We start from the raw sequence: 27,185 nt of genomic DNA, 5'->3' as shown, positions 1-27,185 counted from the left end.
TACTTTTTAAGACATTTATCTTTGCCTCTTCTTTTTGTGAGCTACTGGGTAGTTTTACTTTTTTTGCTGTTGAATCACTATTTGCTGAAGGTTCTCACAGCTCATAGAAAAATGCAACCTTTGAAAAGGGCTCACGGGTTGAATTTGTGTGGTTTTAAATGGTCACAAGCCAAAAGAGAGACACAAGCTTTTTGACCTCAGCCTTTGCTTCCCTAACTAAAAATCAAATAGATGTCTTAAAGGCACGAGGACCTGGAGGTAGATCCAACAGGGATGATAAGCAGTTGTCAGCCTCTGTGAACACAGTCATTCACGGTCAGTCACAGTCATTGCTTGTCTCTGATGTGATTCTAGCCGCAGTATTTCTCGGTCAACTTTTAGGACTAAAGGCCTCACCTGTGATGGTAAGTCATGCAGGTATAGATGCCATCTGTAAAACCTGATGAGGCAGCCTTTTGAGATATTTTTTATCCTGATGAATAAATAAATGCATCAGAGCAACTGCTTCATCCCCAGTTCATCCTGATGGATTGATGTACAGCATGGCACGTCATCAACTAAGTTCTTACCTCTCTCACTGAGATAAATTAACTCTATGCACCTGAAGAGATTTTGTTTGAGTAGAACAAGTAATCATCCCACCCTCTGAGAGGTGTTTGGTTAGTGGGATAGAAAAGGCTGAGACGGCGTAGGGAGACGAGGACGGTCAGACGCTCTCAGGCTCCATATCCAATAAAAGCCTCCTCAAACAGAGATGCTCTCCATGCGCTTCAGTGGAGATGAGCTGAGATATTCTTTGAAAAAGCCTTTTTCTTTTTCTAAAAGTGGGGTCAGAGCATCAGATAGAGGACCAAACCATCAAATAGAAATCTTAGTGTTTCATTATTAATAATGCTGTTGGCACTGCAGGAGGGGGAAGAGGTGTCTCGGTAACCAGTTGTGATATATTGTACTGGCTTAGACAGAGAAAACAGCAGTACATGCTTTCATGTTTCTATCAATATTTGTTAATTATTCTCATTTCTTAAATTAATCAAGGCATCCTTACTCTGACCAACAACCAAAACCCCAAAATATGAAACACAGAACAACAAAAAAATCATCATATTTCAAAAACTATGAACAGCACATGTTTGGGGTTTTTTATTTGACAAATGACAAACAATTGATCATTGAATTTGTCATACCATCAGTTTGTGGAAGTGACTCACTAGTCAGCTGGCAGCAGTGGGAATATACTGCAGTCACAATAGCTCCCCGGTCTAGATGGCTATGTCACCAACTGTACTTCAAGTTAACACAAGTCTGGCCTCTTTTATGCAGCAGCTTATACACCAGCAGAGGAGGGTTATTTAAAAGTGATGGTGCAGCAGAGCTAATATGCTATGATAGCGTCTTCTGTTTCTCTCCATTATCCTGAAAATCCACATTGTCACAACGGTTCACCAATTACTTGAATGCAAATGAATTTGTTCAGGCAAAGAAATCCATTTTTTGCTGTGATTTTGTTCATTGTTTTTGTTTGTTTTTCCTCTCAGTCAGCACAAGTGCAGTGTCTTTTCCCTCTTTATACCTTGAAAGTTGTTTTCTGGCTTTAATCCCACAAACTATGTGAAAGTTGGTTGTCTTACAAATAAATGCTAATATTAGCTGTGTAGAGGACGACTGCGGCATTGTCTCACAATATGTGAACTCATTTAAAGGAGAAAAACAGCAGATCTAACTAATGTGGTTTAAATGTTTGCCTTCCCTTAATTACAAATGTCTGACAAATTAGAAATGACTTATTACAAATCCTAAGAAAACCGATTACTCCAACACTTTGCATGTTTGTCTGTCTGTGGAAGTTATTTTAGTAAAGAGAATTATTATTTCTAGTGTGGTGTAGTGTATCTTCAATCATGAATAAAGAGTGAGATTTGACATTAAATGAATGAAAAATTTGAGAAAAACTTGGTATTGCTCTAAAGCCTGACCTGTCAGCTAAATGCCTACAAAGCTAACACCCTGAGGGGGGTTTATGTAGCTTTTAAAAATTATATAACACCTTTAACCACTGCACACAAATCAAACCCAGTAAGAACAGAAGCTCATGTCTGAAGACAAGAGAAATAAAGACTCTTTCCTCTGTTTTGTCTGAAGGTGAGGGCCTGTTTGTGCAGTGTTCAGGATCAGACGGCTGTTTGAATGGATCCAGACTCCAACCTCCGCCGCCCGGCCCGGCCGATGACGCAGGGAGAGGGTGCGGAGCGGCGGGCTGACATCACGGACCGTAACATGAGGATAACTCTATATATTTTATAAACATTGGGGTCTGGTGGGAAAGCCAAGGAGGTCTCATTTGGCCACGGAGGTCTCACGCTAACATCGCATTCCCCTCAAGGAGATCCAGCTAAGCCTTGTAGTTCGCCACAACACTGAGGACCTTCACACCACAGCGCATAGCCGTCCAGGAGTGTGACCTTTCACAGACAACCTGCAGGGTGATGAAATGATAACAAAGCTGCTGGGTGCCAGAGGCTCCCACAGCCAGGTCGGAGGCACTTCTCACACTGGAATCTCTAGACTAAATAATAGACGAAACAGTAGACACCTGTAAGCCGACAGACCGGATCAAAGGAGGAAGTCTGCTCTGACGTTCACACCGCTGGAGGAAACACCCAGCCAGCACTTAAGATCAGACGATATGTGGAGTCATCAAGAGCTGCTGCCTGCAGCAGTTTGTCAAATCTGGACTTAAAAACTGATACAAAGACTGTTTGGATTAGTAATAGAGTGGTGTAGCACAAAGAAAAGTCCTGAATATGAAGTGAGCAGCTCATGCTTTGAAGGTCTTTTTGAGTGACAATAAACCCTCTTCACAGCCATGATAAGGGCCAATTCAGACAAACTGTGTGTTAACTACAAATGTGTGGATGCTTTGATTTGTTTTTTTTTTTTTTTTTTTTTACATCCAGCCTGTTTTATACCTGTCGTAGCTTGGAGAACTCTGAAAAGTAATGTGTCGTCAGATACAAAATTCCAAAAGAATTTTGCTTCATTTTATAGACATTTACTGTAACTTAAATTTAGCCTGACATAGTTGACAAAGACGAAGGTGACTTTCTTTCCTCAATCAGTGCCTGATAACCTTTCCAAACTAAAACTATCAGCTCTGTAAGCAGATGAGTGACGAGTCCTAATATTAATGGAATGTTTCAATGTGCTGCAACTTTGATGACAGCAAATATTTTACTGAGGTAAGCATCTGTTTTTGAAGCTGTGGATCTCAGACTACACTTAAAATAAATACAAATATGTGGAAAAAAACATAGCTTCAATTAAAATTAGAGAGAGATCTGCATTTTTTCACCTTTGAATCCTCAGTGACGTCAGACTTCATGTTTAAGATCAGAAGGTCCTGCACAATTTCCTGAGAATTAACTTCTATACTGGACGATTCTGAAAATCATGATTTACATCCAGTGCCAATGTTCAGGATCAACTCAGGAAGTTCACTACTTATGCCTTATACATAGCAAGGCATAAAATAGGGTATAAATAATAAATAGGGTATGGATGGTTGTGCAATGAGCATTTTTTATTAACCACAACCATGATCTCTGTACTGTAACTGGAAGAAATCTTTGCCTTCAGACATTTTTTGAGGTTTTGCAGATTGGTCCAACATCAGCACTCTGACTGGCAGTAGGGTTAAGATGTCTTTTTCCTGAACCCATGTCCATTGTGAGCATACTGGAGACTAAGTGAACTGATACTCTTTGAAATCATGCAGTAAATCTGTTGGACAGTAATCTTTTCAGCTGATAACACAATAACGAAAGTGCATGAATATTGACCACAACACACACAAAAAAGTACTTCGGCTACAAAAAGTACTTGGTTAAAGATGATGGAATTGATCGTTTCTGTAACTGTTTCATCTGAATCTGACATGACTTTGTTCCCATGATTTGTTGGAACAGGAAGTGTCACTGTCAGTACTTTGCTGTGATTCAAACCTACAGGCCAGTTTGTCAGGGTGGACTTAACTGAGACTGAATGCCAGAAGCTAGAGGAGTCATCTCTACTAAAAACAGAGACAGTTTTAATGAGGGCTGCACTTCTGTCAGGGTAGATAACTGCCACAAAGACTTATCTGTGTTATACTTCATGCTTTATCACTCTTTGTCAGTCTGATTCACTTCACAGAGGAGACTGAAAGCTCCATGTTCATATATCTAATGTTTAGTCTGCTGTCTGTCATGTGATTTTCTATCTAACTGAATGAACTGCATGTGAAACACTGTTACTGCTTTTGGCATTTTCCAGCCAGTGTGTATTCACTTCTGCATGTTGAAGTTTCTGCAAATACCTCCAAGACAATTGTGTCTGTAAGTACTGTTACTTGAATATTGTACAGAATAACACCCGATTGGATTGTTGTCATACCATTGAATGGGCAGAATCCTGATACCATCATCCCACAGATATGAGCCAGTAGGGCCCTACTCTACCTACTAGTAGGTGCAGGAGGCTGTTACCACCCATTAATCTGGTTAACCCAATGTTATTTATGCCCAGTAGGCACGGAAGGTTTATTATGGAGCCCTTGCCTCCCCCTCCCGTTTTTGTTTATTTAGCAAGAATATTAAAAAATGAATCATAGAAAATGGCGGATCTTGTTCATTAAAAACAATATATTTTCGAAAATACTATAACATGTTATTTTATGCGCTTTTATGTGAGATTACTTCAGCTTTGTCGGACGATAGCAATAGTTTACTGTGGTTGCTAGGCAACCCGTCACCGGGCGCCTTCGTGAAGATACGGAAAGACACGAAAAGATACGGAAGGACCAGGAAACAGACTGTGGAGGAGTTTAAGTAGCCTACCTATCTCAGAAAGACGGGGTCATGGATATATTAATAAATCAAAGATTGGGGCTTATTTTGGGAAAGCTGTTTTTTTTTCTTCCTCCCTTCATTTCGTTTGGTTTGATGCGGTTTGATGTCGGCAGTACGCCTCGCACTCCAGGAGGTGGCGGTGTTGCACCTGTAGGCGCTGCCTGCTGTAAATTGGAAAAGATGACGAAGAAGAAGCTCGTGGAGAGGAAGGCGCGTTAAGGGCAGGTTTGTAATTCATGTTCTTGTGTAGCAGTAACAACAACAACAACAACAACAACAATAGTAACGATAAAGTAATGCGTCTTATTTCTGATAGATGTCACAGACATTCATTCTATGTAATGTTATAGCAAAGATAGGATTCCAAGGTCCACGTAAAACACACAACATAACAGATGTTTCCAGCACTAGCTAGCTAGCTGAAACGGTTATGATAGGATCTACTTGGAATACAGTGCCACATCTCCCATTTAATGCATTCCCTTGAAAATACTGAATCTATCTATCTATCTATCTATCTATCTATCTATCTTAGGGTGAACTCAGGTATTAATCATTTCTGTTTGAATTCAATGGGAATAAAATCTTTCTTTAAGAAGCTATAGGCTAGTTTGTTTGATAAAGTGGGACAGGCATTCTAAAATTGAAAAAAACAGCTGTCCTGCTTTACCTGAACAATGCCATCCCACATTAGTGTCATGAATCATGATTTTATAAAAACAAAGATTATTTTCCACTTTTTTATCCTGTTTTTCAACAAGTGTTTGAACTACCGCGTTATGAAACAGTAGTATATGTTGTTTACCTAATTTGACCAACCCAAATCATTGTTTAGTGGCAAGAAGTGTTGTAGCAACAATTCAGGATCACTTTTGATCACTGTATAATATGATTTTGACTAAATCGTCACAATACAATAACGTATATATATATAACTTGTAGAACAACTTGAATTGAACTTGAATTTCTGTGCATTCATTCAGGCTCATGATGGCTGAGAAAATCAGAGGTAAGTGTACCTTTGCAAACTAAGTCATCACCTGGTGTTTAACTGGAATAAATGTGGATCCATGTAAGAAAAAAAATACTGTTTCCATTTAAATGTTTTTTTCTTTTGTTGAACAGAACGTACAAAAATAGATGAAGGGACCAGGACAAAGCTCCAGTCATTCTTCGAGAGAGGAATGACCCGAGTAGGATCACCACTTGTTGAAGAGGCTTCCGCTGCAACTGGTTTAGACATCAGTATCATAGAGGTCTGGTTTATTTTCTACCAACTCAAAAAGAATAAACTGATTCCAGTGTTGAGCTCTGATCCAATGATGCTGATGAACGGGTTTCTTGAGATTCTTATCTCAGTAATAATCAGGACAGTTGCTTGAACACTGTGAAGTGTTTGAAGACTAAATTACCTTTTCAACGATTAATTTCAATGTCGTAACCTGAGGTGTAGAAGTTGCAAGTCAGAGGGCCACTGTTTCAGTTTAAATATAACACTGAATAACAAAAATGGGGAAGAAGGTCCCCAACCATGCAGTATAAAACAAACAGTGAACAAGAAAATATTGTTGACAATTTATTAAAATGAAGGGGCTGACTTTATGTCAGCCATGGGTGAAGCTGGAGCTCCTCCAGAGATGGACGCTGCAGAGGATTGATAGACAGACACTTGTTCAACATGTCCTGGCAATTCTGAGATAACTCCTTGCTGATTTGGAGTTCTTGTCTCAGGAACTGTGTTGTCTCAAATGCTGTGTATCTGTGCAGCATTTCATACAGGACCACTCCCAGCTGCCACATTGTAGTGGGACCAGCACTGTAGGTCCCACGCTGTCTCCACTCTGGTGGGATGTGGGCTGAGGTACCGTAGAAGTTCCTGTACTTCGAGGTCTTGTCAGTGAAGCAGCTGAGGCCAAAGTCAATGAGCCTCAAGCGTGGGATGTCTGTGCCGGTCTCAAGCAAGATGTTTTCCACCTTGATGTCCCGGTGGAAGACGTTTTTAGATTGAAGCTCTCTGGCTGCTTCTACCAGCTGCTTCATAATGACTCTGGCCTCCTCCTCCTGCAGGAATCCATCGTTCTCCTGGATGTATTCGAAGAGGTCAACAGAAGGGACTGGACGTTCCATGACGAGGACAAGTTTTTGGTCGAGGTCATAATAATCCAGCAGAGAAATTGCTGCAGATTTCCCGACTGATCCTTCTTCTCCACTGGCCACCCTTCTCATGACAGCCACCTCAAGAGGTAGCATCACTCCATTCTCAGTGACGCCTTTACAGACGACATTGGACCTGGGAATGTGCTTAATTGCCACAGGGAAATCATCTGTTGTCCTGCAACCAGCATAGACCGAGCCGAAGCCTCCTTCACCCAGAGGCCACAGCTGCTCGTATTTCTCTTCGAGCTGCTCTTGGCTGGTTTCCACTGAGGTGGATGTGGTGGTGGTGGTGGTGGTGGTGGTGGTGGTGGTGTCCTCCTTCCTGGGTGTTTCAGCCTCCACTGAGGATGACATGGTATCCAGTTGTGAGACCCTCTGTCTCTTTCTTGGTGTGTCCTCAATTTCTGTGACCTTCCTCTTGGAGACGTTGAACCTGGGTTCAGGCTCAGTGGTCCTCTGCCTCCTTCTGGACTCTGTGCTTTCCCAGCCAGACTCAGGGACCCTGATCTTTTGTGGTGTGTCTCTGTCAGCACTGGACTTTCTCTTTCCACTTCTGGACTTAAATTCCTGTGGTGTAGCGCGACCCATTTTCACTATTATGGTGGTGTAAACACAATCAACACGTGACAAAGCGAAGACAAGAGTAAACCAACATACTTATAACCTGCGTAATCCTGCTCTATATATGTTTGTTTTTAATTTTGTTGTGCTGTATATCAAAAAACTGAGCTACATATATACATACAAATGATCAAAGCATCAAAGCAAAGGTTCTAGAATTCTATTCTATTCTAGAATTCTAAGAATTTTAGAATTCTAAAAGCTTTGTGGTGCTAATTCTACAGTGTGTGTGTGTGTGTGTGTGTGTGTGTGTGTGTGTGTGTGTGTGCGCGCGTGCGTGCGTGCGTGCGTGCGTGCGTGTGTGTGTGTGTGTGTGTGTGTGTGTGTGTGCGTGTGTGTGTATGAATAAATGGAGTAACACTGTAATGTACACTATATGGCCTAAATAATTTGGACATCCCAGTTCATGTACTTTTACTGTATGTGTATGAGAGTCTACAGAGTTCAATTAATACTTTCTTAATGGTTCACCATTTAACACTATGCCAGACTTCCTTCTTTAAATCCCACAACACAGTTAAGTAACACTAAAGGATTAGGTATGTAACACTGTGCTGAGTTACCTTTTTCACTGTTTAAGTAGTCTTAGTCTCACTCAAGTGAAACTCTGTCAAGCTGTCTAAATTAATTCCAACATTTTGTTTTCAAGTAACAATTATTTAAATTAATAATATTTACAAATGACCATGCAGGTATTTGGCACAAATAAAAAGAATATGAAACACAGATTAATCATGTGAGCCACCAGTATGTTTTTCTTCTTACATCTGTTAGGATTTCTTTTGTTTGGTATTCCTGTAGTACTTCTACACAGCCAAATCTGTCTCTCTACAGTTATAGTTGTGTCTGAAAAAAATCTATTAATGTGATCACCAATATTTAAAGTACATTTTAAATAAATAAATAAATACACAAACATGGAGAGGATAAGCAGGGAAAGGTTAGATTACAGCAGTGATGGGCTTTAAAGGAGCCTGTCAGCTTCTGAATCAGAGGCAGCAGCTCATCTTTCTGATGGAACTGAGGCCGTCTCTCAGCAATCTGGAGCCCTGGTAAAAAGTTTTATGACTCCCCAGCGTCCTGGACCTCAACCCTGCAGCACCACAAATCAATAGCCACTCCGGCCAGAGACTTTAGTGGTCTATCAAGGCATATTGAGCCGCTGTTTTTTCCCTTCCTATCTCTTCTGACGGATTGTGGTTATTGCTGTAATTATGGGAGAAGACCCCTGAAGCAACCAACAGAGGCTTTGGCGCTGGTCACTGCAGCAGTGCCACCCGGCAACAAAAGACACATTTGAGACAAACTATCAGTCTCATGGCGCTCCCTGGTAGCTCATCTGGTGGAGCAGGTACTATGTATCAAGACTGAGATAATGAGATAATCAACCCGTTATCATGAGAAGACATTTCCTCTTATTACTTATAATTGTTATCACAGATCATGCCAGCATGCATAGATGATAGATGGCAGCTTGACAGTTGTAGCAACTGATATAAGAAAACATCATCTTGGGACGCATTCGACTGTACTTGAATGATGAGCTAACGTCTTGCGTCTTTCTGTTGGAGATAACGTTCAGATCAGTCCTCGTCATTCAATAAGACTGGCCCGGCTGCAGCTTCACAGGCGAGTGCACTTCAGTGATCCTGCTGATCAATGACATGCATGTGACTGTACTGTCCCCAGCAGTCAGAACAGTGACTGAAAATCACTGAAATCAGGAGTGAGCATATTGAACCAGACACTCTTTTCAAACTGTCAACAAGTATCCTGTGACATCAGGAAATCAATATGAAATATAACCACAATAATGGGATGGGAAGGGGTTAATGCTAACGGTTGATACTTAACATTATGTAGACTCATCAAAAAAGAGAAAAACTGTTTTTTACCATCACCTAGCAATGCCATCTCTCAGTTGTCAGTCGGCCATCGCTAAGAGAAATGCCTACTCAGAAGCTCAAGGCTCAGTCATGGTTTCCAAATATACACTGAATAACTGCCTTATCTTTTTACTTTATTATTATTTTTTTATATATATATATCTTTTTACTTAGTTATTTGCTTCCTTGCACAAAAAATGAGGAGAAGTTGAATTTCAGCTTGAATACTGTTAAAGCTTTAATCTTTTGAAACATGTGCATGAACAGCAGACCCCACCAGTAACAATGAAATATCCATAGATAAATAAATAATCATATAAAAAAAGATAAGTAAATGTATTGAGATAAAATTACAGAATACCGATACACTGAATTGCTTTTGCAAAAAACAAACAAACAAATAAAAGCAAGGCAGGTCTTTAGGAGGGCTAATTGAGAGCTATTGATTATGTGATTTATTGTTGATGTTGTCCATTTGTATTCTGTCATTGCGTGAGCCCTTCCTGCACCGCAAACTCGAACCTTGAAGCCTTGGAATATGATCTTAAAAAAAAATCTTATTCTTTATATAAAACTGAACAAATAATTGGATTAAAAACGTCAGCCTTGATGCAGTGAAAATGTAAAGTTGGATCAGAGGGTGTACTGTGTATTTCAGTTTGTATCCAGTCTTGCGGCTTGTACTGCAGCTGTAAACAGAGTTTGTGTGGAAAGCCGCAGGGAGGTGGAAACATCCTGTCAGCCTGCTGGCTCGCTTGGTTGCAGCCATGTTCTGGATGATGTTGTGACTGAGGGAACAAGAGCTCAGATCAGTCAGAGTTTGTTAAACACGGGGCTTGTCAGGATGTGAGAGATACAAAGGAGGACGATGGCATCTGGTGGGTATCATGACGTGTCACATTAAAGATTCTGCAGCGCCTCTGTGCCAGTCAGGCTTATGAACTGGAGTGAAACAAATAGGCTTCAGGGAGCTGATCCTTGCCTGCTTGAGAAAAAAGAGAAAGCAAAGCAGAAAAAGAAACCAAAGAAGAGAGAAACTACGTACTGTACATTTATATTCAGTGATAAAACAATTAAAAACCCAGCTGCCAAAATTGACTTTCCCATCTGTATGTTCAGGTGTGCCCCAAAAGCTGGGCCTTGTTCAGATCTGACTGATCTGAATTCAGTTTTGTCATTGGCAAATGCAGTAGCTGCTCTGCAGACTCTAGCTTTTTGTATTTTCATAAATTTTCACAGTGGTAGCCTTTAACAGTGCAGTCTAGTTATGGACCTTCACATGGTTAGCCTTAGCCTTAATTAGCTTAAAGACTTGAAGAAGGAGGAAAACAGTTAGCCTTGCTCTCTCCAAACTGGAAGAAATAAACCGCCTCAAAACTTGTTTTTTTAATTTCTAAAAACTACAACCAGTATAGTTATGCACTCAGTAATTCTGTGACTATGGCATAGCGTGCCAGATACTCTCTGTGTGCCCAGGTTTTGGTACAATAGTAACATGGCAAACAAAATGTGTGATCCTACACACAGTGACCCTGCACCTGGCTATTGATCATATTAGAGCATTTGCACACTGTTTCAAAGCAGAAAGAATTCATCAAAGTCTTCATCAGGTGAATGACCAACAAGGACAAAGCATAAGTACAAAAACTAGTCAAATCTTGCTGATGTCAGAATAAACTGATTGGACAACCAGAGTGAGGCCTAACAGATTTTTTTTCCAAATGGATATTTTCTCCCATCCTTTGAAAAAAAATGTGTGTCCAAATGTTTTACAAAAAACCTCCGTACACATGGGACTGCAAAAACAATTCCAAACACTTGAACCGGTCTGTCAGGTGGTAGGCGGTGATAAAGGCTACATCAACAGCGCCTCAAGTACCAGAGAAGAACACTCTCAGCATGCCGCAGTGATCTTATTTTTCTTTGGTGGCAGTAAACTAAAAGCACAAACAATGGTAGGTGATTATTTATTTGCGCCGTGGTGGCAGAGACGCTGGAGCTGGACATCAGTGCAGGAGAACTCATTAGAGATCAGACACTGATGATTAATATGAGAGAAACAAAACTATACTATAGACTTAAACTCACAGGTAGCACTGATTAACGGCCAACTATTGCACCAAGCAGCAGAAACAATCTGGCGACGAGTCCTCAGCAGTCCACAGTCTTTATACTGTGCTGATTGTGATGAGTCCCAGCTGTGTTGGAGCTCCCAGCCACCTGGAGAACCACAACCAGCCTCTGCCAACAAAGGACACACAGGGAACAAAGAACCACACCTCTACACAGCACACAAGAAAACACCAGAGTTTTCCAAACCACCACAATCATTGTTTCCCTAATGCTACAGTTTTAAATGCACAACTGGAGTTTTGAAAAATCTGCACTGAAGAAGGCATGTTCAAAAAATCTCTTTTTTATTGACATAAAATGCTGTTTGTTTATGATCAAGTGATGTAAAATATCTGTGTACATGTGCATGGTCAAGGTTTAAGAGTGTTCATCATCATCTTAGTTCAACATGTTGTGGATGGTATCAATGCTTAATCAGCTCTAATCACAAAGTAAAGCTGAGGCTGATGGGAATGTCATTCGTTTTGTAGGAATTGGGTCATGAACAAAATGTTAGACAAATTAAACTTATTTTGGACCAAAGTGGTGGACTGACAGACAGACCCACAATGTCATCCCTGCTTGTAAAAAAAAGTACAAGAGAAACAGTGTCATTTAATAAAAAGCTGTTGTTTGTCGTGTGTATGTTAACTTGAATCCGTTGCTCCTCACTGTCAAAGCTCTGTGTAACACAGTGAATGTATTGTCAGTGTTGGACTTTGCCCATCAGTGCTGACCTGTTACCTGACCTTGGCACATGTGGACAGTCTCCACTGTAAGCTAATCCATCGCCCTGATGTGGGAATCAATGTTAAGTGGATGACTTACACCGAGACCCTGTTTGTCTTATTGAGCGATGCCATTGGACAGGCAGAGAGAGGAGAGAGGTGGAGGGGTGACAAAGACAGAAAGAGATGCTGATTCTCTCTTAACAGTGTTGTTCGTGTATTCATTTATTAAAATGTTTAAACCATTTGAACGATGTGTGGATCACAGCCTCCACGTTTTAAATTTACCTTTAAATTGAACTAACTGAGTTGGCTTTATTGTTTGGTTGTATTTCTGTAGGAACTTTTGTGGGAGTTGATGGGGAAATGTGGTTTAAAGGTTTAGGGTGAGGATTTTGTCAGCTGTTTTTCAAACATAAAAACAACCTTAATTTGGCTAATGAGGAGCTCAGTCACTGTTGAAAGGGGAACTGATTTACATGTCTGAAAAAAGTCTGAGGGTGTGGAGCCAGAGAGAAGCGAGCTCCTCATCTTTACTGCAGGCACGGAGCTACAGGCTACATTAGCTGCTACTAGCATAATGTCGCACGGCGGAAGTTTTAAGGTTTTTTTTTTTTATGCAACTGTTCTGTTTTTTATTGTATATAATTTTATTTATTTATTTTCTTGCATGCTTTTATTGTTTGTAGTGGTGTTTTTATTATGTTTTATTGCATGGTTTTAGCATGATGTGATTTTGAGTTTTACTTCCGTCCGGAGCACCCTTTGTGGTTGAACTGATGACTTGCACCTGTGGGGTGCATTGCCTGGTATAGACTGGCCAATGGCCTTGGGGCACGGAGCGGTGCGCGGCCAACGGGATACGGGGAGGAGGGACGTCGTTGGGCGCACCCGGAAATAAGAGCAGCGAGAGGAGAGCAGGTGGGAGGAAGGCGTCAGACGGTGCAGACCCGCGTGGTAACTATGAAGCGCAAGAAGAAACGGACGCAGGGAGCAGTGGGGAGACCGCCTGAGAGGGCGATGCCCGCGGCGGTCGCGGACCAGAGACCGTGACGGAGGTGGTGACAGCAGCCGAGTCGACGAAGTCCAGAGTGTTACAACGTGACCTTACGGCAGCGGCAGCGCGAGGAGCTCTGCCTAGCGTGTAAGTACCCTTTGGGACCCAGTAACACTCTGGCACGGGAAAGGAAGGCGTCTCGGCTGCACTGTGTCGTGTAAACCCCCTTCCGCTGTGTTTCTTTTTGTTTGTCCAGGTATCCTGGCCGAAGGTCCGCCCTCCTATGAAGCGAGCCGGAGAGTGGCGTGGCGACGGCGAGGAGCAGGACGGCCGTCATCGGTTTCGTTTTTAAATCGGTTTTAAATCGGGCCTTGTGCTTTGTTGTAGCTAGTTTTTTTTTTTTTTTAAACTGATTTTAACCTGTAGATTGAAGACTGTTGGCCCGTTTTAGCGACTGTTTTAAGGACACCTTTTTAATTTTGTTGTTTTAAAGTGCTATTGGTGTCTGTGCCTGGGACGGGCGAAATAAAAAAAAAAAAAAAAAAAAAAAAAAAGGGACAATCCTGTCCCTAACGCAAGGCTGTTTGTCGTTGTACCTCCTTGGCTAAAAACATAGTGCTCACCACTTGATGCAAAAGGACCAACACAAGTCTTACAATAACCCATCATCATTTTCTTATTCTCATCACCCCCATCACAATAACACACCCCGATCTCTGACCGAACTGTCGACGGATGCATTTTGGCTAATGTAGGTGCCAAGTTTTGACAAGGAAGAAAAACGTGTTGGATGAAACAGATGAGATGTCTCATTCTGTTCATTGATTTCGATCCTTTTTTAAACTGTCCGTCATGAGTTTGAGTACTCTGTGGACAGCAAAAGGAGCACAGCAGTTCTTCATCCAATGGTGTTTCTCACAAACTTAACATGCAACATTTGGCCTCATTTCACATCATATCTGACCATCAAATCAGCTTTGAATGGTTGGAACCAACAGGTCCTCTAAACTAAATCACAAAACAAACCAAGTTGTTTGTCAGAGCGCTCAGGAACTTGAGAACTTGAGGTCATAGAAGACAGCTACAACACATTGGTGGTCATAGACTAGACGTGAACAGCAGCTCCCAAATCAAAGACCAACAAATCCTCCAAATTAAACAACAAAATACTTTATAATTCTATTCCAAAAGGACCCATCTGATCCGTCCCCCTACAGGTAGGACAGCTTTTCAGTGCCTTCCCAAAAGATTCATGAGCATTTTCTGATCTGCCAGTGCTATGCTAAAGGTTTGGTTGAGGAAAGATCATGGCAAGACTGAAAGAAATAGAGGTTTATAGGAAATGGAAGACAGACACCAGTCTCATGTTAAAATTGCACGTTTTGTTGACCCATCTGTCCCATACAGCCTCCTCTCTAAGAGATTTGGGGTATCTAACTGACAAGCTGTCATGAAGAGTCTCCTTTTACCCCAAATGTTTGTGTTGTTCCATGTTTAAAAATACAGACCTCCACATGAGCTTCTTCAGACACTTTGATTCTTACTTTTCTTGCTTTAACTGAAAAGCAGAATAAAAGTCACAGAGTTTCATCGTGCAGGTGAAGTTCTGCAGTGTGAGTCCAGGTTTGACCTGAAAGTCTGTTTTTCCTGCTCGGAGCAGCAGCTTCCTGTGGGAGCGGCGGGATGCTGAAGTGTTGAAGCACAGCAGGAGCAGCAGAAAAGAGGAGAAATAACCTTTAACGTCTCCACTCATTAATATTACACGCTCTTGTCTGTACAATACAGTGGAATCTCAGCCTGCTTTAACCTCTAAATAATTCACACAATAAAATCTTTTCTTTCTCTGCCTCCCTGCTCAAAGTGGAGCGATGGAAGAGAGAGAGGAGGCAGAGAGAGGTAGACGGTGAACAGGGAGAACAACACAGCACTCGTCAATAGACGTTTCATTAATTCAGATTTCATCCAGGTTTCCTCTTGACAAAGGACACAGAAAACAATGTGGAAGTCCTCTGAAATATTGCACATTTTCCACTTTTCACAGAGTTCTGTTTTTTGTAAATTGATTTTTTGTTTACAGGGTGTTCAAACCTTTCTCTCACTTTATTTGTCCTGGAAATAATCAATCTGATTTGGTTTCAGCTGTGTTTTAGTGATGTTTCAAAACTGAAACCAAGGCAACTCTGAAGGAAACAAAGCAGGGTTTTTTTCTGTTAAAGGACAAGTGTGTAGGATTTAGGAGGATCTATCAGCAGAAATCTGATATTCATAATATGTTTTTCATTACAGTATAATGACTTGAAAAAAAAGAGCTGTCGTGTTTTCATTGCCTTAGAACAAGCTTTATATCTACAGAGGGAGTGGGTCCTCTTCCACAGATGTTGCTCAGCCATGTTTCTACAGTAGTCCCGAATGAACAAACCAAACACTGACTCGAGAGAGTGCCTTTTGTGTTTTTACCACAGGTTCTCCTACACATGCATTAAATCCTACACAGTGGTCCTTTAAGTAATAGTTACATAATAGTTTCTATTTCTGACATGACTGACAACAAGCAGAAGAGGGAAACCCTTTCCATATGGTCCAGACACATTTATTATGGTAAAGGTGAGATAATGCTCTGCTTTAGAAAGACACAACAGAGTTTTGTTTTATTTGTTAAACTGTCACAAATATTTAAGTGACACAATAAAATAGCTCATCCTGGTTATGTAATGGTGTGACTACAAGGCTCGAATTAGGACCATTTTGGAATAATGCATTAATTCTCTCATCTTCTCGTCCTCCTATGAGGGAAGTCATGGGCAATGTGCATTTTGCGGGAGGAACCACCACTACAGAGACCAGCGCTTTGATTCCCAACAGCAGTACACCTCCAGCCTGTCCACAGACACACCCGGCTGGGTTTGCAGATGGGAAGCCAGGGAGGGATCATGGCCTTGATTAGCTGCACTGGCAGTATGTACTGGTTGGATGGGACATGGGACACGGATGTGGTGGGGCACAGAGGCAGAAATAAAAGGCATGCCTGTTGGCAGTGGCAGGCTGTCTGAGGGGCAGAGGCACCAGCAGACAGTGGTTAGAGTTCAGCTTTCACACAATCAGCACAAAATAAGTACAAGCTGAGTCAATAACTAATGTCCATATGTGATGACTAGTTTGCCACTAAAATATGTCGAAATTTGCTATAATTCACATGATGTTCATGAAGCTTTGGATCCTGGATTAGATCTTCTGGGCTGTTGAGGTCTGCTGCAGAGGGGGACGTGTCACCTAAAGTCACCTGAAAAAGCAACCAAAACAAACTGGACAGCGCAGAGACATAAATATATATTTTCCCCAGAAAACAAGCTCAAATCACACGGATCATTGTAGCTATCTGGAAGATGTCCTTTGATTCAAGAAAAGGTGAAATTAGGATTTCTGCAACGGGAACGTGAAGCGTCTTGGTTGCATCCTTCAGGTGTTTTTGCAGCGCTGCTGTGACGCACGGTCACATTCAGTCAGGTCGGCATCGGAAATGAATGCGCTGCAACATAATTGTGATGACACCGGATCCGTGCAGAACATACATGCTCTAGTCAATTACAAGCGAACCCAAGCTTTTCTACTAACAACTCCTCCTGTGGCCACCTTGTGTGTGTTTGGATCAGCGGTTTGTCAGTTTTCTTTTTTCGAGGTTTCGTTGGGACACAGAAAACCTGGAGATCTGCAGAGGAAATATTTCAGAATCTGGGATTTTTATTGATTTGTACATACATATTTTTTTCTGCAACCTCTTCTGAAGCAGACAACTGCACTTAAATTTATGAAAAATAAATAGAAGAAACAAGGAAGGAATCAGCTCCTCATGAAGTAAAAGTTGTATCAGATATTCTCGCTGCATTTCAAATGTCTCCAGTTGTGGACAGAGGCGCACCTCGTGCAATCACAGAAGAAATGTGAAGACAATTTTGTCTTATTTCTCCTTCCTGACGCACCGAGACAGACTCTGTTCCTCATTCTTGCAGGTCAGATGCGTGTGTGGATGTAAAACGCAGCTCTTAGTTGACAGTTATAGGTTTGGTTACACCTCTCCCAACGAAGGCTCGACTCTTGAACCGTCACCTCTGCCCGCAAGCCGGACTGCCCCGACCTGGAGGTGTCGCGGGGGAAGCCATGGGACGATCAAAATACTAATGTGATGGGTAAGATTATCAGCTGCTGATATGAAAGTGTTTGTGGTTCCGGTGGTGCACGGAGAGGTCGTTAAGAGGTTTGTGCCATGGTCCTAGAAAGCTTTTAAAACGCGTAAAATGCGCAATTGCGCAAAACGAGCATTCCAGTAGAGATGTGCACAGTGAATTGTATGCAGTGACTGCACAGTGAACTGTACAATAATGTCTGAGTATTCAGTTAAGATAAATCTCTTGTGAAATCCTTAATTTGTTGGGCATTTTGTCTGCAGTCGCTTGTTCAGTTGTCGCTTTTACGCATGCAAATCAAGATCAAATGCGGTTCAAATAAAGTGGAGAGATGAACCTTAGACATAATTTCTGGGCATAATCACTGATAGAAACGCTTGATTGGAGCTGGTGTAGTAGTAACAGTCTTGAGCTTCAGTGTGTGTGAGTGTGTGATTGTGGTGCTGATGTATGACTCAACACCCCTGAACCCCGTGTGGAGGAGCCTGCTGAAACTTCTCGAACAGGCAGGGTCAAAGTGTGGATTCTCAAGTGATCCTGATCAGTTTAAACGGCCATTTATACGTGCAAATTTGCGTAAAAGTCGCGCCATTAACTCCCCTGTAAGTACAACGTTATTTCCACATTTTCTCTGTGCAAACAGGAAACCAATCATGATATATTGAGGTTTTAACAATAATGACATCGCATCTACTGCAGATCCCGCTCAAACGCATGTAATCAATAATGTGCACGTTTGCGCAAGTTCTGGTGAAAGATGACAGCCCTCATGAAAACTCGATCACAGATGGTATTCCAGGAATTTAGGTATAATGTGTCTACTCATGAATCCACCACCTCTGCTCTTAAATCTTTAACAGATACTCAAAAAGATCTCATTAATGTTTCAATTAGTAGAATTTTCATGTTAAATCCATCAGTTCAGCTGTTTTTATTTCCCAGTATGAAGGTCTGTGGTCTCCTCCACACTGTCAACGATAAAATTCTGATGAAGAAATATTGATAGATTTAATTATTTATTGGCCTAAAAGCAGTCAAATTAATTTGGCTGCTTTTCGGCCAGAAAAAGTGCTGGAGACATAACCTCAGTTTTTATAATATGGCCCTGACTCAACAATTTATAGTCACCTCCTGTATAATAAAACACTCCTGTGAGGACACTTGGAGTCACACACTGTTATATATCTTGGCTAAAGTATTAGATAAAACTAGCAGTCATCTAGATTCCTCCAGTTGTTAACAAATGCCATTAAAAAACCAACAAGGTCTCTCAAAACTGTCTTCCTGACTTCCTGTCTGTGGCTCTCAGCTCCACGCCCATTGGTTCCTACTGAAGACAAAAAACAAATATTACAGAAGGAAATAATGTATTTACAGAGGACTATTTTGAGCAGTGGATTAATCCATGTTGCTTTAAGGCTTGCAATTCAACAGACAACAAATGTTCGTATCGTCAATTAATTGTTGGTTTCCATCTTTTAATTCAACTTGTTGAAAGTAAGAAAAATCTAGAACATCACCAGAGTCATCCTTTAAGCTCTGTCAGCAAGACTGATTCAAATTAGGATGGAAAGTTTTCTATGAACCCATGGACAAATGCAGAATAGGAGCCACTGTCGTCTTGCATTATATAACATGCATCAACAAGGACGGAATAAATAATTAAATAAATAACTACCTTGATCCTCAGAAGGCAAAGAGCAATATGAATACATTTTCTAGAATCGAGTGCAGCAGCCCAATTTATTCTTTCTTGTTTTATGATATCGAGGCTTATCTAGATCTAAAAGTCTAGAAATATGATCTAGAAAATATGATTTAGATCTAGAAATATGCTTTATAACAAACCGATGTGTATTGGAAAGGGGCTGGACCATGTGTGACCTAATCATGGACGAAAAGTACTTGAAAGATGGAGATTCGTCGCAGTGTATGTGCTTTTCTGTTGCTTATGTCAGGGTTTGTTTTTTTTTGTTTTTTTTGTTTTTTTGATATTTCTGACATTTATTTAGGTCTAAAAAGGGAAATAAGTTGTGTTTGGTTGGATTGAAGCTCTCAGCCAGGTGTGATGAATGGATGGATGAATGGATGGATGGATGCTGACCTTTGAGTGTGTGATGCTGACTGGCTGTGTGGGTGTGAACGACTCTCTGGCCCTCAGGGATGCTGATGTCCAGGGCTCTGTTGCTATGGAGACACAATGCAATAGCAAGTGATGAGTTGATCCTCAGGGTGCTGATGAGAGGAGCAGCTCATGGTGGTGTTTGGTCATGAATCTTTAATCTCAGAGTGGTGACAAGTTCAAAGATGTCTTCACTGCGAGAGGCTTTGCTGCTCTGTCAAAGATTTCCCAGCAATCACTTGCAGCACATTATGGAGATCCAGTAAGCACAACTGGCCTCCAGCTGCCGTCAAGTCATGGCAGAAGTGATGCTGTGAATTCAGGTAGATTATTGTGTGACTGAATGTACAACCAAAATCAGCATGATATATCATCAGAGTGGCCACAATTATGAGAATAACATCCAGCTTCAAGAATACCAGAATTTTGGTTTATTTTTTTTTAGGATGAATGCAAGCAATGCTCCAAAGATGAGCAGGAAAAATATTGACTGGTCAAAAGGGCCAATTTATACAAACCACAGATTTTCTTGCTCTACCTGTGCATGTAGTTATGATTTTATGTGCTGAAGTTTGGAGATATCCACTGTTAAGACCTCTGCTACCATACTAGAACAATAAACGTTAATGGAATATTTTCCAGACACAATGTTTAGTTTACTCTGAATGATCCTCAGACCTCACTATGGACAGTTTTGAATTGGAACTATTTATGTCACTGATGGTCTCACGAGACATTGCTTATGGAAATGTGTTTGTTAGGTAGAAACGTTAGGACAAGTAGAAGAGGACTTTAGACAACATGGCCGTTATTTGGTGAAGAGACGTGTGACTTCAAGTGTTTTCTCACCTGAAAACCTGCACAGTAACACTGTAACGTATGTAAGAGATGGTTATCTTTCACTGACGCTGAAGTCTGCCTGCCCAACTGGGAACTTTTCAGTACTTCCACTTTTCTGATTCCATGCTTTGGTTTTTTTATTAAATGATGAAAAAACTCAGTGATTTACAAGTTTATTGGTTTATAATCTGAAGACAGCAATGCCAGGGTAGTGATTGTTACCTTTAGTTCAACTCTGTGCTGCAGTAATGGTGTTGCTGTTGGAGATCAGAAGACATAAATCAGCCTCAGATTAACCTTCAGGTAGATTCTACCTGTAACGTTTCCCCTTATTTGTCCAGATCCCACTGAGAGCTTTCCTCTGGGCTATTTTTGGCATGTTGGATGGCGTGTCGGCCGTATAGCTTCACATGCATCACAGCATGACGCTCCCATGACACGACACACTCCTGCCAACCCTCGTCATGCCCACACAGGAAGCAATGAGGAAATGAGATTATGATGATGATGGCTTTGCCTCAGTCACATCTCCTCTCACGTGACCCTCTGCATCTGCCTGCTGGTGTTCATCAGTGCACATCTTTTAAACGGAGCTTTGGTTCCTGATTTATTGTTTAAAACATGAGGGAAAGCTGAATATTAGAAATTCATCATTTGAATTCATAATACTAATTTAACATTAGGGATGAGTGATTTCCACCACTGTATTTGAGTACAACAGTGCAGAAGCCTACAGGGGGAACTGGTTAAATTTCCATCTGTCATCACATTCAAGGTTGAAGAACCTTTGCTTGTGTCCCTTCAGTGTTCTGATTTTCTTTCCATTTGCTAATGCACACTTAATTCTGGTTTGGGACCAGATTTATTGCATAAAACATGAAGGGAAAGTGAATAATAAAATGCATAATGTCTCTCTTTTTCACTAATGTAATTTCAAGGATAATAAACAGACTTCTTGACTTGTCCTCATTCACACTTGAAGAAAAAAGGAAAACTTGTGTCACCTTTTCCTTTGAAATTATTTTTCCCTCTTCTGTTCTCTCCTGCATATTTAGCCGCGCTTTTGTATTTTCCCACTTCTCTAAAAACCTTTCCAGGGACACATAAATGTCATCTGAATTGTTTTTAATCCTGGTCATTTTGGAAATCACCTTATTACTCCTGGTGAAGAAGTCTTTTTGTTGTAGTTGTAGTTCCAGTTTAAATCCACTGGTCACATGTCTTTTAGCCAGAGCTGATTCAGCACTGCTGAAGGTGTAGAATCGAGCTTTCAGGCACAAGATGATCATTTCTTTTATCCATAATGCGTAGCAAGACAAATAATAAACCATCATAAACAGTCATGGAGGCTGCAGCTCAGCAGGTTGGAGAGTGGGTTGGTGTTTGCAGAGGTTTGTGCTCTGTTGTCTGCCTTATTGTTTAACTGTCAGGTCACCTTGGGAGCTCTCAGATTTTCCACTAAAAATAACTCCGAAAAATGCTAACCATAAAATAGAGGGATGTTTAGATTTTAATCTCATTGAAAAAATGTCTGTGAACCTTGAAGCCTGTCTGGATTTTTTTTTCTCCCCTACATTAACAATTCTGAGCACACAAATATGAGTCAATTCTGAATCTATGCAAATTACACCTTTCAGTGATATCAGTGCCTTCCTTAAATCTGCTTATTCTAGAAAAAGGACAGTCTTATAACTATAGATCTTGTCTCATAATTGGTCATCAGATGGGATGAGCAAAAAAGGCAGAGGCTTGACGATCGTCATTGTTTTCCCACCATTGTTGCTTGAACACATGCAGGGAACTTGTTTGTCCAGAGTCAAGCCTCTTAGGTAGACGCTGTTGACTGTAATCCCAACAATTGCTGTAACCTTAAACGAAAATTCTGATTGAACTTGGTTCTTCATTTCTATTGTTACACTGAAACGTTTTACATACTGTCCTCACAAGACAAATGACAGCATCTGTCATTTATTCAAATCTACCTTTACCTGACAAGGACCTCTAGTGGCTGTGTGAACTGAAGGAGGAAGCAGAGTGACTCATTTTCACTCCTTATTTCCTGAAGGACTTTGGTTGTTGTGCAGATTGAACAAACAAGGCATCGTGGTATTTATTTTCTAGTCTGTCTGCCAGAAAGCAAAATAGAGGATTTTCCATAATGTTGAACTGTTCCTTTAATGAAATAGCTCTGTGACTAAAAACACTATTTGAAAAAATAAAAGAAAACAATTGGCAGACAAAAGAAAACAATGGCAAAATAGCTGCGAGGTTTTGTTCAGGACTAAAAAGAAGTTCACATCCCAGCAAGAAGGACGAGGATGAGACCTTCTAATATTTGCTCCTGGCTCACTGTGGCGGCTTAATTTACTGCCCAAACTGAGCGCTGAGTTGTAACAGATAAAACATAAAACTTGATCAGCAATATTTTTATTAATGGCTGCTGGCAAGAGAAACCAGTTTAATCCTTTTGGAGCTGCACAGTACAGTCATAAAAGTTTATAGCAACATCATTATCTCTCTTATATCCTCCTCTTTCTCCTCTTCATGCCCTCCTCATCTTCCTCTTTACACCTTCTCTCTACTGGCTTCTGTTCTTTTCCCCCTCCTCCACATTTCTCCTTCTCTCCTTTCTGTCTCCACCTTTCATTTTCCTCCCTGCCCATCCATGTCTTCCCTCACCTTTTCCTCCAATTTTCCTCTTTCACTTTCACTTCTTTTTTCTCGCTTGTTTCCGTTCTTACTCCCATTTCTTTCTCCTTCTTTCTCATCTTCTCCTCACTTCTCCGCTTGTCTCATTTTCCTTCCATCTTTGCTCCACCTGTCTGTCACAGTACTCTCTTTCCTCCCCACCAATTTTCCTTCATCTCTATTGTCTTTTTCCTTTTCCCCTCTCCCTGCCCATCTTCCATCTTCACTCCCTCCTTAACTCTCCATCCTCCCCCTGCTCTTATTATCTTCTTTCCATCTGTTCCTCCATTCCTTTCTTTGCTGACCTGTGCCTCTCTCGCTCCTCTTTCTCTTTCCCTTTTCTCTCTCTTCCTCCTTCCTTATTGTCGTTCTTATTCTCCTCTTAACTCTTCTCTCCTCTTGCTCCACTTTACCTCTTCTCTGTCCCTTGTTCCCTCTCATTTTCCTTCTCTTCCCCTTTTTTCCATTCACTTTCTCTCATCCTACCTTCCTCCTCCTTATTTTGTCCCCCTCCTCCTCCCTCCAGGCTGTTGATGGAGAGGATTTCGAATGTCAGCCGGGACAGTGGTCATCGCAGGAGGAATTCTGGCTACAGTCATCTTACTGACCATTGTCGCTGTACTGTGTTTATGTAGGTTGCAGGTATGACTATTTTACTATTGACTAGTTAACTGATTTCCATCTGCATGAGTTAAATTTATTTGAAAACATAATATATGCAATGACAGTTTACCCTCTCATGTTTCATCTTTTCATCGTTGTGGTCAAAAAGAGTATTATAGATTATTATGTGGGTATTCTGAAAATAATCCAACAACAGTGAGCATTTAACTGAAACCTTGAAGTGTCTACAACATTAGGCAATGCACTTAATGCTAAGATGCTAACAATGATCATGCTAACATGTTGATGTTCAGCAGTTTTAACTTTTACCATGTCCATTAGCAGTAAACATAATTTACAACTGTGTCTGATCGGCGTGTCATTAGTTTTACAGATAAACCAAAGTACTGAAGTGAAATTTTGGATGGATGGTGACAATACAGAAAATATTAGAGAATCCTCAAAGTTGCTACAATTCATGGTGAGAGGAATATGAATGTGTGCACCAAATTCTATAATATGACAATCCATTATTTATGGAGACATTTCACTCAAAACCAACAATGTCAACATCATGCTGACAGCAGAGGAGAAGAGGACAGGATAAGACAGAGGTATGGGAATAACCAGTGTCAGTAGGATTCACCCTCTGGGGACCATGACTGTTTGTACCAAATTTAAGGGCAGACCATCCAACAGATGTTGTGATAGGTCACAGACTCAGTATGTTAATGTTGAGAGCTTCACATCACAGACTACATACGACCAAAGGACTTTCAGCTTTGTAGCCATGCTTCATATTATTAGCTGCTGCTTGACTTCTTTTCATTTTACAGTGACTCTGACCTGTTGTTCTCTCTTACTGTGATTGACCGTTCAAGTATTACTGCTGTAAGAGGGAGGAGTCTGAGAAGGGGGAAGAGGAGGAACCAGAGCTCGCCACCATGTCGCCGACCCGCCCCCTGGCTCTGTCTGCTCCCCCTACGCCTCCGACCCCGGATCACTATGGTGACGAACCGGAGACCTACCCACCCACCTTCCTCACTGAAGCCAATGGGCCAGCCAGCTACTCCCCCACACCGCCGCCACGCAGGTGCCAGCGCTCACATACCTTCTGCCCGTCCTGCGCCCGCTGCTCGCTGCCCTTCTACTTGCAGCACCCGGAGAGGCTGTGCAATGGTGGCCGCAGGATCAGCTACAGGACTGTGCAGCAGCAGGACCTGGAACTGCCCATGGACCTGGCTAGCTTCTACCAGAAGCTCAACCTCATCCGCTCCGTCACCATGCGGGAGGTGGTCACCCACAGTGTCAGCACTGACGTCTAGGAACAGGCAGGGAGGAGCGCCACCCTGCTTGCCCGGAGGAAAGGTTGATTTATACAAAATGTCCTGACTCAGTACTATCTGCAAACACACTAAATTTACATGTTATGTAAGTGTTGTGCTGGGGATTGGTGCATTAATACTGTGCCGTAGGGATACACTGCAACACTGAGGGCTTTTTGGTGATGTAACACATCTCCTGGAAGCCATACTGAAGGTCTACAGTTCTGGAGCAACTGAGCTGAACGCATTTCTGAACTTAACATTTGTTTCTGACAGAGTAACAGAGCTAACCAATATATATGTAGCAAAGTATAAACAAGGCAATTTACAGTTTTAGCATTTGTCAGAAAATTTAACACTGATATCTTTTTTTCAGTGTACTACAGAACAGGCACAAATGGTAACCTGACATGACAGATGTTACACAGAACCATCTGGGAAGTCGTCCATGGAAACTGTTTTGAAAAGGGCAGGCACTTTCAAAAATATTTGTCAGGTGATTGAATGAACCATCTGTCTATCACAGGCTAACTTGTACATATCTTAATATAATATATCTTTTCCATGGATAAAAGACTTCAGTGCTGTTCTTTGCTCTTCTTTCAATGAAGAAATACTCTCCAGTTCTGATATAACTAATGATATAGCAGCACCTACGCTAACCTCTTTAGGAGCCACCATAGTTGTTTTTGAACAAATAGTTGCTTCTCTCACTGTCAACACACCTAAATCACGCCTGCCCATAGCTGCCAGTAGTTCTTCTAGACTGCTGATTGGTCAGAACGACTGTGGTTCAGCCGCAAGTACATAACTTGAAGCCTGGCAAGATGGATTCTTGGCTCATTTGATCTTGTGCAGTCTTGCAAATCCAGCCTCCTCGCAAGATAACATAAATGGAAGAAAAAAATCCTGAACAAATCCCCAAAACCAGCAACAATGGATCCTTCCAACAAGTATTGTGTATGTTAAAGCCAGATGAATTTTATTCCTCTGTCCCATGGTGCTCCACTCTTGGCCAAAAACTATTAAAAACTCATCAGTGAGCAACACTGTTGCACTCAGTGACATGTTCATTACACATATACTATAGTTTAATCTAACTCTGTCCCACAGTCAGGAAGTCAGGAAGTACAGGCTAACCATTATTGGTTTGGGTCTTTTCATGGGATTTGTTTGTAAGAAAAACATCGATTAAAGCTTGTCCTTTTAGCTCCAAATCAAGAGCATTTTTGAGAAGAAATAATGTTAAAGTCAAGTGTGTTTTCTGAGTCAGGAGCTTCCATTTGGGGAACTTTTTCAGTTTACTTTGTTTATATCCCAGTTTTGAGAAATCCATTATTTGTGCGCAACCAAATCTCCAACAGACGTTACTGTAGTGCTGAACATACGGTATGTACTTTTATACTGTGCTTATAACACCACATGACTATTATTCATTTATGCAGTGGAAAATATAGGTGTTATAGGTTCACACGGACAAAATGTTTTTTTTGTGTGTTTGTTTGTGGCAAGAATTGTATAGTGTCTAATAACTATTACATTTCTCTTTTATTTCTTTCACGGTGGAATTCCCTCACTCAACACTTCAAAAGAGTTAAATAATATCTTTAAACACTATTTTATAGTTTATTATCTATTTATGATGAAGCATCTACATACAATGGTCAAGCCACACAGGTGCTTTCACTTATTCTGCCTGATTACACCTCTTCTTGTGTACACTAATGCCTAGTGCTCATGTAACGGGTGTTTTTTTTGATACAGGACTTTTCCTCCTTCATTCATTAAAAAAATAAATTTAAAAAATCCAGTGCATATGAAAATGCAAAAACACAATTGGCTCGCTGTCAAGAGCGTGCCAAGCCAACAGGCAGTGATATAAACCTAATCCTAAAGCCATGCTGGCCAATCAGAAGGCTGAAGAATAACTATTATCAATAGGCTACCTGCAACTAGAGGTCTGACCACTAAATTACAGATCCTACTATGATGAAAGTATGACCCATCTTCACCAAAACATTTTTAAATTTGTGACTGAC

At 41.1% G+C, this 27,185-nt stretch overlaps 2 protein-coding genes across 2 annotated transcripts; one reads left to right on the top strand and one right to left on the bottom strand.

Moving 5' to 3' along the window:
- Positions 1–6,485: 6,485 nt before the first annotated feature.
- Positions 6,486–7,631, bottom strand: LOC143320656 (serine/threonine-protein kinase pim-1-like). The gene has a single exon (XM_076730492.1). It carries the CDS (start codon positions 7,629–7,631, stop codon positions 6,486–6,488), a length of 1,146 nt encoding a protein of 381 aa, XP_076586607.1.
- A 9,477-nt stretch (positions 7,632–17,108) lies between these two features.
- On the top strand, positions 17,109–26,974 carry fam163b (family with sequence similarity 163 member B). The gene is made up of 3 exons (XM_076731474.1): positions 17,109–17,571; positions 23,745–23,860; positions 24,703–26,974. Exons 2-3 carry the CDS (start codon positions 23,768–23,770, stop codon positions 25,144–25,146), a joined length of 537 nt encoding a protein of 178 aa, XP_076587589.1. The 5' UTR covers positions 17,109–17,571; positions 23,745–23,767; the 3' UTR covers positions 25,147–26,974.
- Positions 26,975–27,185: the final 211 nt, after the last annotated feature.

The sequence above is a fragment of the Chaetodon auriga genome, chromosome 5 (assembly GCF_051107435.1).
Source record: "Chaetodon auriga isolate fChaAug3 chromosome 5, fChaAug3.hap1, whole genome shotgun sequence".
In the NCBI taxonomy this organism is placed as follows: domain Eukaryota; kingdom Metazoa; phylum Chordata; class Actinopteri; order Chaetodontiformes; family Chaetodontidae; genus Chaetodon; species Chaetodon auriga.
This window is presented reverse-complemented; position numbering and strand designations above follow the sequence as displayed.